At 41.0% G+C, this 17,697-nt stretch overlaps 1 protein-coding gene across 5 annotated transcripts; it reads right to left on the bottom strand.

Annotated features, from left to right (window-relative positions):
* Nucleotides 1–1,340: 1,340 nt before the first annotated feature.
* Nucleotides 1,341–17,581, bottom strand: LOC123503138 (alpha-(1,3)-fucosyltransferase C-like). Of its 5 annotated transcripts, XR_006674344.1 has the most exons (12): nucleotides 17,126–17,424; nucleotides 16,056–16,913; nucleotides 12,494–12,718; nucleotides 11,422–11,525; nucleotides 10,717–10,852; nucleotides 8,290–8,465; nucleotides 7,366–7,494; nucleotides 6,588–6,762; nucleotides 5,402–5,553; nucleotides 4,555–4,716; nucleotides 1,538–3,721; nucleotides 1,341–1,502 (listed from the first exon to the last, which is right to left on the bottom strand). XR_006674344.1 is itself a non-coding variant. In XM_045252640.1 (11 exons), exons 3-11 carry the CDS (start codon nucleotides 12,521–12,523, stop codon nucleotides 3,565–3,567), a joined length of 1,221 nt encoding a protein of 406 aa, XP_045108575.1. In that variant the 5' UTR covers nucleotides 12,524–12,718; nucleotides 16,056–16,913; nucleotides 17,500–17,581; the 3' UTR covers nucleotides 1,341–3,564. The 5 variants fall into 5 exon arrangements, 4 of the variants coding, with proteins under 4 accessions (XP_045108575.1, XP_045108573.1, XP_045108574.1 ...); XM_045252640.1 differs by lacking the exon at nucleotides 17,126–17,424 and adding an exon at nucleotides 17,500–17,581 and having other exon boundaries at nucleotides 1,341–3,721; XM_045252638.1 differs by having other exon boundaries at nucleotides 1,341–3,721.
* Between the last annotated feature and the right edge of the window lie 116 nt (nucleotides 17,582–17,697).

Genomic DNA, 17,697 nt, shown 5'->3' with positions numbered 1-17,697 from the left:
ATTGGAAGTTTTCAAGGCAACCTTCCTGATGCCACTCGTGAATAAAAGACAAGTAGAAGGTAGACAAATAAATCACCTGCACTTTTAGAATAGAAAAAGAAGAAAAAAAAAAATACATGCGATCCTTTATTTGAGAACTGTGTAAGAGAGATCGAAGCAAGGAACGAACCGAGGCAAAAAGTAGACACTGGCGATGGTAACACTGGCTAGACAGGCGATCCCTACTTACTCCTTGTTAGTATTGGCGGTAGTCGGTGAGCTGCGCAGTAAAGCGTAAGTGACATAGCAGTGTACTGTGCCCACGCCTCTATGAACACTTGCGCTTAAGAACCAATTTACCCTATTCTGGTTTCCGAGTATATAAGGTAAGTCCATTGTGTCTATGATGAGTGGTGAGGCTGGCAGGTGGCAATATGAGAGAGGGAGAGGGAGAGAAGAGCGAAAGTTGTCCTATATTCTCATAACTGGATTAAAACCTTACATAAACATTTTTCATTAAGTGTATGTTCGTGGTATATTTTTCGTTACTGAATGACTGACTGGTTCTACGTATTATGCACTGATTATATATGTATGTCAGTTAGTCCTCCATTCATGGCAGGCAGACTAAAGGGCGTTTTTTATTACGTATGCGCCTAACCTGGTACAGTTACACTCGGGCAAGCTAACATATGGTGTGATACAATTAAGGACATGCACGAGCTGGCTCCCATACAGTCTGGCGGGAAAACAAGCAATGGTGGTATGAATGAATGAGCGTCAGTGTCATTTCTAACAAGACAAGCCGGCCTGAAAGTTGGAGAGAAGGAAGGAAGGAGAAAAGGAGGGAAGGATGCGAGGAAGATAGAAATAGTTAGACAGAGAGAGAGAGAGAGAGTAGGGATGAAAAGACGTGATATGAGTGTTTAAATATGAAAAGACTTTATGTTATCTGTAGTGTATGAAGGAAGGAAGGAAAGAAGGAAGAGGAAAGGAGGGATAAACTAGATTCAATCCTGACTCATTCGAGATTAATGTCGTTCGTTCGTTCTCTCCTCCACAACCTGTAGATACGTAGCGCTCTCCCTACCTGTGGCCTTATTTCGCACAACAACAACAACAACAACAACAACAACAACAACAACAACAACAAAGGGAAGGATGCATGGGAGATAAGGAATAGGAATGGAAAGACATGATACAAGAGTGTTGAATAGGTTTAGTGTAATCGATGTGTGTTCGTACGTGCGTGTTATTTTGACGGGGAAGTCTTGATAGGCGGAAAAAAAACTTCATTGAATGTCAAGAATAGCAACACTGTCTTACGTTTGACAAGGAGGGAGAACAAATGAAAGTAAGGATATTGTATTGAATAGTAGTTCCATTTATTATAACTTAGTAGAAAGTCACAAGGTAAAAAATAGCATTTGTTATGTATGCCTAACCTGACGGCTTAATCTAACATGACCTAACCTAACCTAACCTAACCTAACCTAACCTGACCTGACCTGACCTAACTTAACCTGACCTAACCTAACCTAACCTGACCTGACCTGACCTAACTTAACCTAACCTAACTAACCTAACACCCTGATCGAAACCTAACCTAACCTGACCTAACTTGACAGCCTGACCTGACATGACCTAACCTTACCTAACTCAAGTGACTCTGTGATCGAAACCTAAACAAAACTAACCTAACCTCACACTGACAACCTGACCTAACCTGAGACTCGAATATAACCCAAACTGACAACCTTAGAACTTCAACTATCAACACAACCTAACCTGCTTTAACAGTCTAAACTAATCTAACCTAACCTAACCTGCTTCTAACCTAACAATTCCTAACCTAACCTGCTTTAATAACCTACACTTAATCTCACCTTACCAAACCTGAACTAACCTGCTAACTTAACAACTCAATATAACCTGCTTTAACAACCTAACCTAACCTAACCAACCTACTTCTAGTCAACCAAATCTAACCTGCTTTGATAACCTAACTTAAGCTGATCTAACCTACCCTAACCTATCCTAGCCTTTCAGAACAACTTAATCTAACCTAACCTAACCAAAACTAACCTTCTTCTAATCTAACTACCTATTCTAACCTGCTTTAACAACCTAACTTAAGCTGATCTAACCTACCCTAACCTAACCTACCCTAGTCTTTCAGAACAACTTAATATAACCAAACCTAACCTAACCAACCCTACTTCTAGTCAACCTATTCTAACCTGCCTTTAATAACTTAACTTAAGGTGATCTAACCTACCCTAGCCTTTCAGAAGACGAGACTCTCATTGACACGGAAAGAATGACGTGCTCGATACAACAAATGCCTCTTTAACACTTCCACAAGGCAACTGTTGACATTATCACATTGAGGAAGGCGTGATTTGGAAGTCATTTTAAGAGGGAGGTATCGAGGCATTTTATCCCCTATTTTGGCTTACGGTTTTTGCACTTTTTACACTTTTTAGAGAGCCAGCACTCAAGTGGGGCTTTTTTTTTTTTTTTTACTTCATTTTTTTGCCCTTGGCTGGCCCTCCTCCCTACGTAAAAAAAAAAAAAAAAAAAAAAAAAAACCTCAAACCGTCGTACACGTCTGGTTATTCTTGTACGTTGGATCAATAGGTTAGTTATCAATACTCTGTGTTATAAAGACGGAGAGGTAACATTACATTGAATTACATTAATATTTGACTACTTTCTTCGCATCAGTTGTTAATATTACTTTCTTTTGCACGAAACCCTATATATTTCGTGGATTTTAAGTAGTTTTTGAGAGATTCACCGTTAGAAACCAATGCGGAATTTTACGAAACCTTCACGAAGCTTTACGAACATTGACGAATAAACGAAATAGCGAAGGTCAGAAATTGCCAGCGCTCTTTGACCAATTGTTTCACTGTTTTTTGGAGCTTTTCACTGTTGCATACTGGGAAAAGAGCAAAGATCAGATAGTTTCAGTGTTCTCTTACTTCATTCCCTTCTATTTTTCCATTTTCTTTTGATGATTACTAATATTTCACTGTTTTTGGAGTTTTTCACTGTTGCATATTGGAAAAAGAGCAAAGATCAGTGTCAATTTTCTGTTACTTCATTTCCCTTCTATTTTTCCATTTTCTCTTGATCACTACTAATACTTCACTGCTTTGGGGCTTTTCACTGTTGCATATCGGAGCACAAGGGGCTGTCACAACTCTCATCCGTTCTATTCTTCCATCTCCTATTGATGATTACAAAATTTCACTGCTTAGGGACTCACTGTTGCATATCGGAGGACCATCTGTGTTCTGAAGCGCTTTGCTCTCTCACCATCACAACTTTCCAAAGGCTCTAGTTGAAAGTACTCGTGTTTTTCAGGGATATTTTTATGATTCTGGTGATGAACTGACAAGATTTCTAGTTTATCATAAGGGGAAACTGTCTTGAAAACCTGCTAGTGGTCTCTGTGGCCTTGGAAAATTATTGTGGTGAGAGAGCAAGGCGTTTCTCAAGACGGGCGTGTAAGGGACTGTCACAACTCAGGAGTGCGTTACAGTGCCGAATATCGCAGTGTTAGCGTTGGCGGGAAGATCACTGTAGAGGGACGTTAATACTCCGACAGCCGCCCTGCCCCTGAAACCATTGCTTCATGTTCTGGTAAACCTTGGGAGTGTTGTCTTGGTGAACCTTCCTGCACAACTCACAAAGGCCCGGCCAGTTATTGGTGGAGTAGTAGTGCGCCTTCCACCTGGAGGAAGTGGAGAGAAATGGTGTGAGAGTACGGCTCGTATTCTCAACAGCTTATTTGCCTCATCTCCACTATTTCAAGAGGGTTTATTTAAATTGACACGAGTCTTTAAAGGTATTTTTACGGTTCTAGAGGCAGAGTGACAAGATTTCTATATTATTAACTGAGAAACTCTCTTGAAAACCCCACTTAACATCTCTTTGGCCTTGGAAAATAGTCATGGTGAGAGAGAAAAGCGTTTTTAAGAGGGATTTTAGGATTGTAGAGGTAGAGTGACAAGATTTCTACATTATCAACTGGAGAAACACTCTTGAAAACCCCGCTAATAATCTCTGTGGCCTTGGGAAATGGTCGTGGTGAGAGGGCAAAGCGTTTTTTGAATATGGACTAAGATGTGAGTTGGTCACTTTTATATATCTAAGTGTCTTATAGGAGACAGTGTGAATTGAGGTGAGCCTGGTGTAGGTAGTGGAAGACAGCTCGCTCTTCTAGTTTAGTTCCTCTTGAAGCGTCACTGCAAGGTTGTAGAAAATGGTTTGCGGTCTCTCATGGCGTCATTATCTCTTTCCAAGTTCTAGCACGATTTAGGTTGACTTTCAAGATTGTTTTCGAGACTCCCGTTGTAATTTGACAATAACTGTGTATTAAGGATGAGACAATACCCATGGAAACTTAACTAACTTCTTGCAAATACCTTAAAAAATATAAAATTAAACTATTAAAAACACTTACCACAATCAAGAAAATGAGGAAATGGAAAAATAATACTTGAGTTATCCTTAGATATCAGCAAAATATTCATAGAAAACGGCATCTTTGAGGGGGTTACTTACTTAAAATACTCGTTGTAGGCAGTATCGTTTTTGTCGAGGTATTTGAGGTGATTCACGAGGGCCTTGACATTGGGGAAGTCTAGAACGTTGATAACCGAATGCGAAGGAGTGATGTAGGTGTAGTTAGCCAGCCCAAACACCACCGGCACCACGTCATGCCTGCTTTTGATGGGAATGAAAAAAAAAAAAAACAACGTGGTAAATTGATGTTAAGGTGACAGAAAGGTGAATGATGATTGCTAAGTGGATAAAGTCGTAAGAAATTGATCCTAAGTCGACGAAAGGAGTGAAATGAATGCTTGAACTTTTATGGACTTGACGTATGCTTAAGTTTAGTTGTTGTTGTTGTTGTTGTTGTTGTTGTTGTTGTTGTGCATGAGATTCAGGTGGTAGAAGGCTCAAGTACCTTTTGTGGACAACCTCTCTCTCATGTATAGCACGAGAACAGGCTGTGTTAATCCAAGGTTTAGAGACTGGTTTTTATCCCGATTTTTTTCTATCCGATTTTTTACCTCAATCTCAAGATTTCATCCGATTTTTATTGTCTCTAAATATTTCTTCATTTTTGTTTTTGTTTTTTTGTTATTGATAATCCTTCCCTCCAATTTATCCCTCCACCTTGAAGACTGGACAACATTATGACTGAGGATGACAGGTGGAAACAGACAGGTGTGTTTCACTGAGGGACTGACTGCCTCGTGAAGCGTGAAGCAATCAAACATCAACTCATCTCTAAAAATCTTTCCTAACCCTTAACCACGGTCTAGATTACAGAGAGAGAGAGAGAGAGAGAGAGAGAGAGAGAGAGAGAGAGAGAGAGAGAGAGAGAGCACACACAAGTACGCACCTGAGAATCTCGAACAGCTTCTCCGTCACATAGTCAGTGCAGAGAGAGTTTTCAAAGGAGAGATAGAACTTGTAGTGTTTGTCCAGTAAGGCGTAGCACTCCTTACCCCACTTAGTGCACTTCAGCTTCCCACACCCGCCGTACACGTCAATCTGGAGGGAAACAGTGAGAAATGGTGCGGTGGGTTTATTTCAGGGATTGATTTAAGAAGGGCAAGTTGTATTAGTGTGTTTATCTAAGAAAGGCATGTTTTATTAGTCTATTTATGTAAGAAAGACAATTTTTTTAGTCTATTTATTTAGAAAGAACATAAAAAGGGGAAGTTTTATTTATCTATATAGGAAAAGTAAATTTGATTAGTCTATTTATGTAAGAAAGGAAAGTTTTTTTGTGTATTTATGTAAGATGGGCAAGATTTTTTAGTCAATTTAAGTAAGAGGGGCATAAAAAAGGAGACGTTTTATTTATCTACGTAAGAAAGGCGCCTTTTATTGGTGTATTAATGTAAGAAGGACAAGTTTTTATTAGTTTATGTAAGAAGGGCAGGTTGTATTAGTGTGTTTATGTTAGAAGTGACAGTTTCATTTGTGCATTTGAGCCTCCCATGCACACCCGCCATACACGTCTGTCTGGAGGGAAATAAAGTGAGCAGTGGTGTGGGCTGTTGATTTCAGGGATTGATTTAATTAAGAAGGGAAGTTTTATTAGTCTATTTACGTCAAAAGGGCAAGTTATTTTTTTTTTGTCTATTTAAAAAGGGCATAAAAGAGAAGTTTTATTTATTTATGTAAGAAAGGGTCGTTTTAATTGATGTATTCATTTCAGAAGGGCAAGTGTTATCAGTGTGTTTATGTAGGAATTGACAGTTTCATTAGTGCATTTCAGCCCCCTACACTCGCCGTACACGTCTGTCTAGAGGGAAGCAGTGAGCAGTGAGCAGTGAGCAGTGAGCAGTGGTGTGGGGTGTTGATTTCAGGGATTGATTTAAGAAGGGCAAGTTCATTTGGTGTACTTGTATAAGAAAGGCTTAAAGAAAGGGAAGTTTTATTAATTTACTGTATTTATGTAAGAATGAGCAGTTTTTTGAGGGGTTTATTCATTCAAGAAGGGAAGGCTAAATTTATTCATGTAATCTCTCTCTCTCTCTCTCTCTCTCTCTCTCTCTCTCTCTCTCTCTCTCTCATACCTTCATGAGTGTCTTCATTTTCTTCACCACATCGTCTCTGCCCGATTTGGCATTACAATTTGAGACGAACCAAGCCGCCATTTTTGTCTTCCCTTTGGCGTAGTTCCTCTCTGGTGTGTAGGGGGAGGAGGAGGCGGGGGGGGAGGGGGAGTGGCCCGGTAACACGGCGCCGTATCTAAGAAAAACACGCGAAATGAATTGGTGAACTGGGATTTACTTTTCTATTTTTTTTTTCTAGTTGTCGTTTTCTGTCTCTGTTATTTCCGTTTATGATTTGATTTTTTTTTTTTTTTTTTTTTTTTTAGTTTTATACAAAGATGTTCATATTTTTAAGGGTATTTTTATGGTTCCTGTGATGGACTGGCAAGATTATTACATTATTTTCAGGTCGAGGTGAGAGAATAGAGTGTTTTCAAGGATGTTTTTATGGTTCTAGTGGTAGATTAATAAGATTTCTGCATTATGAACAGGATAAGCACTCTTCAAAATCCGGCTAGTCTTTTCTGTGGCCTCGGAAAACTGTCGTGTTGAGAGAGCAAAGTGTTTCTGTATACGGACGTAATTCAAAAGCGTCTTATTTTCTCACCACGACTATTGTTCAAGGCTACAGAGACGATTAGCGAGGTTTTCAAGAGTGCTTCACCAGTTAATAATGCAGAAATCTTGTCAATCTGTCTCTAAACGTAAAAACACCTTAAAAAAAAAAAAATTCGTGTCAATTGAAATAAAGCCTTTTGAGAGAGTGGAGGTGATGCACAGAAAAGTTTGAGCGTGGCACCTATCCTGAATATCGGAGTCCAGTCTGTATGTCATGGTCCAGTTGAAGAGTCCATTGTACACATTGATGTTCTGGTACACGTAGGAGGCGGACTCCATCTCAAAGAACACCCACCGCTGATGTGGAGACCTGTGGGGAGACGAAGAGAGAGGGGCAGATACTTAGCAGGGTTACATGGAGGACTGCAAAGAATACCAAAGGATTACACATAGGATATTCAGGTTATGTCTTCCTTCATTGCTTCAAGGGATTGTGTGGCTCAGAAGGATCCTACACGTTTTTGTAGGGTAATTAAAGACAGGTGGAGGAGTGTTAAAGACAGGTGGAGGAGAATTAAAGACAGGTGGAGGAGTGTTAAAGACAGGTGGAGGAGTGTTAAAGACAGGTGGATGAAATTTATGCAGGTGGAGGAGTGTTAAAGACAGGTGGAGGAGAATTAAAGACAGGTGGAGGAGTGTTAAAGACAGGTGGATGAAATTTAGGCAGGTGGAGGAGAATTAAAGAGAGGTGGAGGAGTGTTAGAGACAGGTGGAGGAGTGTTAAAGACAGGTGGAGGAGAATTAAAGACAGGTGGAGGAGAATTAAAGACAGGTGGAGGAGAATTAAAGACAGTGGATGAAATTTAGACAGGTGGATGGAATTTACAGACAGATGGAGGTTGATTAAAGATAGGTGGATGCAAATTAAAGACAGATGGATGAAAAAAAAAATCAGACAAGAAAAAAAAAATGACGAATAGACGTGAAAATTAAATAGAAAAAAAAGAAAAAAAATATAACAAATTAACTTAGACAAAAATTAGAGGCAAATAAACTACAAACCAAATCAACATAGGTAAACTCAGGTAAACTCAGGTAACCACTCACCGCAGACAGGTAAGCAAATGGACAGGTGGACAGGTGGGGAGGTGGAGCAGAGACTTACCTCACGGCGGGAAGATCAGTGGGATTCATGGAGCGGAGGTGGAATAGAATGGCGTCGAAATTATTTACAGGCAACAATTTTCTATTCCCAGTGAGGAAGCAAGTGTCCACTTTGCAGTGTTGTTTCTTGAAGGCGCTCTGGCCCTCTGCGTATCCTCTCGTCTTGTTTCCGTACGCCTGCAGGGGACGCAGGAGTGGTGGATAGACAGATAGATAGACAGATAGACAGAAGGTTAGATAAATAGATAGAGGGTTGAAAAACGAGGTAGATTTTGGATAGGTGAAGTAAGTTTAAATATTAAGAAAGATTTTTTTTTTTTTATGTATGAGGGAAAACTGGACAAGGGTAACATATAAGGAAAAAGAATAGCCCACTTAGTTGCCAGCCCCCATGCAGAGAGAGTTAGCCCCCCAAAAAAAGGGGGAGGATAAATGTCTTGAAACTTCCCCCTTAAGTGAAGTCAAGTCAGGAAGTTGGAAATACAGAAACAGGCAGGGAGTTCCAGAGTTCACCATATGAATGATTGAGAGTAACTGGTTAACTCTTGCATTATTATACACTTGTTATCCATTTTGTGTCTCAGAATTAAGTAATGTTGTTGAAAGTAAAGGTTGTATTTAAATTATCATGATAAAAGTATGGCTATTTTCTTTCTTGATTTTCGTATTTTAATCTTTGTTCTTTTTTTCACCTTTCCTTTCCTTCTTGATTATCTTAACGACGAGGGGAGGAGGAAAACTTTATCTATTCATTTATTAACTTCATGGAGCTCCCCTTAACCCCTTCAATACTAGGACACATTTTTACCGTGAGATTTGTGTACCATTAGACCATTTTATTCACATCAGGAAGGCTCTATGGAGATCAGAAGAATAATGGCCACAGTCTTCACTATTTCAATCCCCCACACAAGTTTCTGAAGCTGTATAAAATCACCAAATAGTAAGGAGAGTGAATATGGAAACGCGTGATGGTACTCAAGGGGTTAATGTTAAGTTAAAAAAAGGTCAGAGATGTGAAGGTGCTGGTTATTCAGTAGGGCGGCCTTGACGTGTGTGTGTGTGTGTGTGTGTGTGTGTGTGTGTCGGGTGCGGCACTGTGGTAATTGTTTCCATAACACTCGTTTTCCTCGAAGGTTTGTTTGTGTAAGTGATCCAGTAAACCAAAACACCGCCGCGGGTTTGCTGTCGTGATGTTGGCGAGCGCTTGGTTTGTTTGTTTGTGTTGTTTGTGTTTCGCTTTCCTCAGAGTGTGAAGAAGGTGGCGTGTGCGAAGGCTCAGCGGCGATGCTTGACTGCTGCTCTGAGGCTAACACTGTGACGGCACTACTTGCAATGATCCAACACCAATGCACTTGAAACTAATTGCACGTGGTTCAAGGCGTCACGGGGTTCAAGTTCAATGCATTACGGGGTTCAAGTTCTATGCGTCACGGGGTTCAAGTTCAATGCGTCCCTGGGTTCAAGTTCAATGCATCACGGGGTTCACTAATTCAGACATCACGCTAAATAGTCCCTACAACTATCAAAGCACCCTAAAAAACTAGTGTACCTTGAACTAGAATCTTCTGAAATAGTGGAAGCGCCTTGTGGAAGTTCAGGGCGTGGTTAGTGTTGTGTGGAGGAAGGGAGCGACATAACACGCTGACGAGTGCACACAGCAGTTTCCTGTTTGGAGTTAGACAAGCAAGGCTTCACTTTACGGATTGTTTAACGAGCTACACGCGTTATGCTGAGTAATAATGTTCACACCTCTACTTCCTTCTACTTCTTTATTCCCTTTTAATTATAATCCTTCATTCCTATTCATAGATTCATCCGTTTCTGAATCACTCATCTTACACAAGCGTCTATGGTTCATATATTCAAAACACTTCTGTGCTTCACCTTCACTATTTTAAAAGGCCTTATTGAAATGTATACGACTTTTATTTATTTTTTTTTTACTTTTCTAGAGATAGATTGACAAGATTTTCACATTATTAAAGAGAGAAACAGTTTTGAAAATCCTACTAATTATCTGTGGCCTTGGAAAATAGTCGCGGTGAGAGAGCTAAGCGTTTTCATGAGTGTTTTTACGGTTCTAGAGGCAGATTGACAAGAATTCTACGTTATTAACTGGAAAAACCATCTTTAAATCCTCGCTAATTATCTCTGTGGCCTTGGAAAATAGTCGTGGTGATAGAGCAAAACGTTTTCAAGAATGTTTTTTACGGTTATAGAGGCAGCGTGACAAAATCTCTACATTATTAACTGGATAAACACTCTTGAAAACCCCGCTAATCATCTCTGTACTCTTGAAATTCAAAATAGACGTGGTGAGAGAGCAAAGAGTTTCTGAATAGGGACCAATAACATACAGGAAGGAGGGGCACAAGTGGAGGCAGAGAGTAAAGACACTGACTGACTTGCATTATGTCACACTCACGACAGTCCACACTAGGATGTATTTGAGAGGAGGATGCGTCTTGTTGAGGGAGAGCGGTCTGTCTGTCGCCGCCGTGACGTTTGGTCTCTCTCCTCTCTCTGCCTCTTTACCCGCCACTCCTTTCATCTTGGGCATCCTGTGAGAGGGAGACATGGGGCTGTAATGGGAGAGTGGCGTGTGAGTGGACCATTAAGAACCCTACTCTGTCCAACTCACTAATATTAATGCATGAGTTAGCCAGTACTCTCAATCATTTATAATTACTCTTTCTATTCCCTAATGCAAGAGTTAACCAGTACTCTCAATCGCTCATAACTACTCTGTCTAACTCACTAATTTTAATGCAGGAGTTAACCAGTATCCTCAATCATTCATAATTACTCTGTCCAACGCCCTAATGCAGGTGTTAACCAGTACTCTCAATCCTTCTGGTAAAATCTGGAACTCTCTGCCTGCTTCTGTATTTCCACCTTCCCATAACTTGACTTCATATAAGAGGGAAGTTTCAAGACATTTGTTCCTTATTTTTGGCAAACTCTCTCGAACCTGCAAGAGGACTGGCAATTAAGTGAGCCTTTTTTCCGTTTTTATGTTAACCGTGGCCAGTTTTCCTTTCTTACATAAAAACACATTAGATTTGACAAGCGGACACTTCTACTCATCTCCTCCTCCTCCTCCTCCTCCTCCTCCTCCGGCAGTACTCACCTAAAGATATTCCTGATGGGATTCCTCCAGCGTAGGAAGTACTCATGACGACTTTGAAACACGACCAGAAGGATAGCGAACGCCAGGAGGCAGAGGTAGATCACCTGTACAAACCAGACAGTTATGACCACCTGTAGATATCAATGCATTACCTTTAAGATTGAAATAAACACCTGTAGAAAAGACTAATTCACTGTAGGAATGAAATAGGCACCTGTAGAAGACCTGTAGGATTAAGATACACCTGTACAAGAGATTGATTACCTGTATGAACGACTTGTAGATTACTCACCTGTGTCAATGAGGTAGTAAGTAACACCTTCAGTACTGGAACGCATTTGTACCATGAGTTTGGGTGTGATTGGACGATTTTATTTACATTAAGAAGAGTCTATGGAGGTTAGAAAATTTACCGCCAGAAACTTCCCTATTTCAATACCCATGTAAGTTTCTGAAGCTGTATAAGATCACAAAATGGTCAGCAGAATGAATATGGAATCGCGTGATGGTGCTGACGGTTTGAAAGCATCTGTATATCAGCTAAGGTAGTTTTGACTCTAACTAGAACAGGAATTCGTGGATACAAGAGCCGTGGTACAGTGAAACCATGCTTTGGGGTCCGAGAGGTCTCCAAGCGCACGGGTTCGAATCCTGTCCACGGTCTGAGTGTAGGTTGGGCTTCCTCACTCGGGGCAACGGTTTCCTAGCGGGTGGGCCTTGAGATAGAAGGTACCCCCAAAAATATCCCCCTTAACCCATAAATTCCCGTGAAAAGCCCACATGGTATAAATGAAAAAAATGAAATGTTAACAGTGAAGGAAGTATACACTTGTTTCTGATTGGCAACTGAGATGGATTGGTTTAGTTAACAGGTTATGAGTGTTCATGCTTATTTTGACGTATATCCCCCTTTCCCCCCCTGACCAGGGACCCTCAACCCTACTGTGATGACTGCCTGGTGCCGCTTACCTTCTCTTCCCTCTTTTTCTTTATTTCCATCTATACTTCTCTTTTTCTCTAACATTTCATTTAAATTCCTTCTGCTTTAATGGCCTAATACAGGTCAACTTACCATTAACTTGAGGCTTCTCGCGTTCTTCATGGCGGCTACTGGAGAAGAGAGAGAGAGAGAGAGAGAGAGAGAGAGAGAGAGAGAGAGAGAGAGAGAGAGAGAGAGAGAGAGAAAGGGGGGTATTCTTTAACGGTGAGAGGGGAAGAGTAAGAGAACGCCAGTCATATCCCTCACTTCCCCTTCCTCTTCTTCCTCCACCTCTTCCTCTCCTTCTCCTCTTTTAATCTGAAAAGAAACAGGTTTGTGGGAATGAGGCGACACGAACATGAGAAAATGAGCGAAACTGCAAGATATTTATTAGGTCTACACGTGGCAGTCCTTATGTGATGTAGACCTGCATTTTACCACCTATCATCACCACCCACCAATTCACCTAATCTTCTAAACCTCCCTATTGACTCAGCACTAACATGACCACTGAGTCCGTTCCATTCATCAACTACAAAACCAGTTCCTTTCTATCTCTCTCGTGAACCCAAATTTCTCAAGCTTGAACCCATTATTTCTGGTTCTATCCTGGCTCCTGATCCTAACTTTGCCAATGTTCCCTTTGCTGTAGTCCCTATACCACTAAGCCCCTTCAATACTGGGGCACATTTTTACCTTGGGATTTGTGTACGATTAGACCATTTTATTGACATCAGGAAGGGTCTATGGAGGTCAGGAGATTAATGGCCGCAGTCCTCACTATTCAAATCCCCCACATTAGTTTCTGAAGCTGTATAAAATCTCCAGATAGTAAGCAGAATGAAGTAGTTAAATAGATCAAATGCCACTGCCTTCTTTGTGCCATCATGTAATCTCTTATCTACCGTGCTGTGAGGCGTGTTCTGTTCTGATAGCAGTGACCACGTGGGAAAGGGGAAGAAACAGCTCTCCCGGCACACTAATATACAATGTTCGCCTGTAAGATCCGTATTCAGAAACGCTTTGCTCTCTAACCACGACTATTTTCCAAGGCCACTGAAATGACTAGCAGGATTTTCAAGAGTGTTTCTCCAGTTAATAATGCAGAAATCTTGTCACTCTCCCTCTAGAGTCTAGAACCATAAAAACGCCCTTAACCCCTTCAATACGGTGACGCCTACGTAAGCGTCATATTTCTTTTCTGAGCTTTCTTCAGTTCAGTTGTCCCGTATAGTGTGTTGGATACCAACTACACACGCCGTATGCTGTCTTTGAAATCCTAGTGCTCCTCCCACCATCCTTGTCTCCACCAATCACTAAAGATAAGCTACATGCGTCCCGCTTGTGTCTAAAATATTAGCAAATGTCTCTCTCTCTCTCTCTCTCTCTCTCTCTCTCTCTCTCTCTCTCTCTCTCTCCGAAGAGAGAAGCGTCCACTTTCCTCTTCGAAGGCGATATAGTGACTAAAAAATAGCAGCATAATACACAAAGACGACAAGTATGACAAGCTTGCACGAGTTTCCCGCGCTAGGTCGCGCGGCACTACCACCCATATATCATACAGGCGGGCTTTTTTAAAATCCGGCGCGAAGGGGTTAAAAACGCTTTGCTCTCTAACCACGACTATTTTCCAAGGCCACTGAAATGATTAGCGGGGTTTTCAAGAGTGTTTCTTCAGTTAATAATGCAGAAATCTTGTCACTCTGCCGTTGCCCTGAGTGAGGAAGCCCAACCTACACTCGGACCGTGGACGGGATTCGAACCCGTGTGCTTGGAGACCCCTCGGACCCCAAAGCACGCATGGTTCCACTGTACCACTTTGAAATAGTGTAAGCGCGTCGTTTAAGTGTTTTGGCATAGGAACCCGAGCTCCACACATGGCTGCCACGAGTGCACCGCTGTTTATCGCACGCAACAGAATGCATCATATCTCAAAACATTTCCTTTTGGGTTTATAACATTACACTCAAGGGTTTCTTACCATTATGCAGTGAGCCGTCTGTGTACTAACCGCCAGTCCTCGGGGTGAACTTTGCATAGAGAAGCACAAAACATCAAGAATTCAACGTACTTTTCTATTGTTAAGCTCTTTAATACTTGACACATTTTCACCTTGAGATTTGTGTACGATTAGACCATTTTATTGACGTTAGGAAGGATCTATGGAGAGCAGAGGATTAATAGCCACAGCCCTCACTATCTTAATCCCAAACATAAGTTTCTGAACCTGTGTAAAACCATCAAATAATAAGCAAAATGAATATGGAAACGCGTCATGGCAGCGAAGGGGTTAACTTACTGGAATTGGCTCTCTACTTTCCTTGGTTGTGACTTAGTTTTTTTTTTAACACAAGGGAAGAGAAATATGAATATCTCTACCATTTAAGCTAATCTACTGACGCCGCAGGGATGTATAGGGGAAAATATTATGGACAAACACTTTTTAATGATCTAAGGATACAAGAGAAGAAAGAAATTGTGTTTGAAATATGGAAAGAGGGATAGTGTGTGGAAATACTGAACTCCCTTCATTACTGGGACATATATTTTCCCTGACTTAACGATCTTACTGACATCAGGAAGAGTCTATGGAGGTCAGAAGAATAATGGCCAAAATCTTCACTATTTTAATCACCACGTAAGTTTTTGAAGCTGCATAAAGTCAGAATAGCAAGCAGAATTGATATGAAAACGCGTCATGATACTGAAGGGGCTAATGGACAGAGTAGAATAAAGGCGGGTTCACACGTGTCAATATGCGACTGAAATTGCAAGTCGCTAGAAGTATCAACTGACCCCTTCTAGTCGGAACACGTTGACACATTGCGACTGGAAAGTATCGGCTGTTTGGCGGGAAGTTGAGTGTAAACAAACAGCTACCCAACAAGATGTCTTCCTCTGGTGACGATGACGATTGCGATAAAATTAATTAATCACAAGTATTCAATCTTCACCTCCAACTGCACCTGCACAGAGGGGAGCAGTCACTGGAGAGGGGCACCTATCTCCTCGAACGCCGATTTGCGTAATTTTTTTTTTTTTCTGTAGAATTCACTTTTACGTTCCCAGATGTGCTTTTTCCCTCACTAACCACATTTTCAAACCTTTCTTCGTAACGTCACAAAGTAAATAAAGTCGCAAATCAACTGATCTTGTTTTGCTACTGTTTTTTTGCAATCGCTAGGCACCGATATTCAGTCGGAAACCACCGATTTGCAATTTCAGTCATAAATTGACACGTGTGAACCCGCCTTAATTTAAGGAGATAAGAAATAACAGGAAGTGCCGATACACAGGCCAAGCTTCCCGACCTACACGTAACCAGAGGAAGGACTTTCATCGGCAATAGAGATCAGAAACCATTACTTATTTTCTACTAACTACTTTCACGCAATCTGGAATCAACTAAGAGTGAGACGATTCTCAAACACTTTGCGCTTCACCTCCAAAATTTCATTTAAATTTACATGAATTTTTAAAGTTTTTTTTAACGATTTTTGAGGCAGAGTGACAAAATTTCTGCATTACTTACTGGAGAAACACTCTTGAAAACCCCGCAAATCATCTCTGTGGCCTTGGAAAAATAGTGATGGTGAGAGAGCAAAGCGTTTCTGAATACTGGCCTTACCTTGAACCATTACTACCATTTACTCACCCGGTGTGGAGAGGCGGGAATTCCACAGTGGCTTGTTTACTCTTGGAACAATACTGAGGTGAGGCGAGGCGAACAGTGTCACAGCCCTTCACAACCCTGCCCCGATGCTATACTGAACTAGATAAGAGTAATCAGTGTATATTTCAGTACTGATAACGAGGTCGCTGTGCGACTGATACAGGATAACCTGGATGGGCCCTGGTGGCCCTTTGTTATCCTAGTATTTATGTTGTGTTATGTTATGTTAATCAGGAAAGAGGGTGTCACATCAACGTGGCTCCTCTTACTTCCCATTTTCTGATTTTCTCGTTAGTTTATAAGGGGGAATCAATTTTTTCTTACGTTTTTTTCTCTCTCTCTCTCTCTCTCTCTCTCTCTCTCTCTCTCTCTCTCTCTCTCTCTGTGTGTGTGTGTGTGTATTGGTACAGTCGTGTGTCTGCTGTATTTTTTTATTGCTGTTTTTATCTATGTTATGTCTTCTTGTTCTTATCTAGTTTAGTAATTAATTCTTGTATATTTCTTAATTTCATAACCATTAACGTTTTCTTTCTATCTTATCTTCCTCCTACCATTTTTTTCTTTCTCTTTTCACTTAAATTCCCCAACTCTCGCTCCTCTCTGTCTTTCCATCATTCATTTAGTCCATCTCGGTTATCATTATCATCTTCCCTTACTTTCTTCACCTTTCTTTTCTCTCTTGTTTCCATTTTCGTTGTAGTTAATTTAATTTTTATCTCACAATGATCACAAGTCTTGATGGAAACATGTCATCGTACTGTCAACACACTAAGCCTCTTATTATTTCTATTATTATTTCTCTCGTTCGATCAATATTCCTATTGTTTCCATATATTATTCCTAAGGGCCACATGAGATAGACAGAAACAGTAAGAAACCATAACATAAGTCGTATAGAGTACCAAACTCCACATAAACACCACGAGGCATCTTGCAGAGGATCACATGACATATAAACACAAGCAAACACCATGTAAGCAAATCTGAACACCTTATGGAGCATCAGACACCATTTAAAGGTACATCAACAATATATAAACAGCACTGATCACCTTAGACACTGCCGGACACCGTTTAAAGCCTATCTAACACCTTAGGAAGAGAATCAGACACGGTAATCCTTCTCACAGAACCACAGCACAGCCATTCACTTGTTTCCATGGACCTCCACAACACAGGCACTTCACAGCATCACCAACACGAGGACTCAGTCACCCAGAGTCGCTTCCTACGTTCCTCACTGGCAGAAATCTTCGATCATGTTCTCTTACGTCTGGCACCGCTACTCTCATACGCGGATGCACTAAACTAAAGCAGAACTAGTCGTAGTCCTTATGTTACCTCAGAATTAGGTGTTAGTTCAGTTAGCACCACTTAAGCACCACGTTAGCACCATGTCAGCATCGCTCTAGCACCATGTTAGCACCTTTATCAGCCTGGGAATGATGGCCAGCTGGAGGTTTGGGAGGGATAGCAACCATGTGACTGACGCGACGCTCCCTCAAGCAGGCGTCAGGCATCACTTATTGAACCAAATGTCTGACTAGCTGCTAATAAAGAAACGCCTTGCTCTCTCTCCACGACTCTTCTCCGAGGCCACAAAAACGACTAGCCGAGTGTTCAA

The sequence above is a fragment of the Portunus trituberculatus genome, chromosome 13 (genome assembly GCF_017591435.1).
Source record: "Portunus trituberculatus isolate SZX2019 chromosome 13, ASM1759143v1, whole genome shotgun sequence".
NCBI classification, from domain to species: Eukaryota; Metazoa; Arthropoda; class Malacostraca; order Decapoda; family Portunidae; genus Portunus; species Portunus trituberculatus.
The sequence above is the reverse complement of the archived record's forward strand: the minus strand, read 5'-3'. Positions and strand labels throughout refer to the sequence as shown.

Bases quoted from the DNA above. Each gene is read 5' to 3' on its own strand.
- LOC123503138 (XM_045252640.1), bottom strand. From the start codon at position 12,523: ATGAAGAACGCGAGAAGCCTCAAGTTAATG. The intron at 8,466-10,716 runs GTGAGTGTGACA...CGTCCCCTGCAG, and splicing joins ACATCCTAGTGTGGACTGTC to GCGTACGGAAACAAGACGAG. The intron at 7,495-8,289 runs GTAAGTCTCTGC...GTCTCCCCACAG, and splicing joins ACTGATCTTCCCGCCGTGAG to GTCTCCACATCAGCGGTGGG.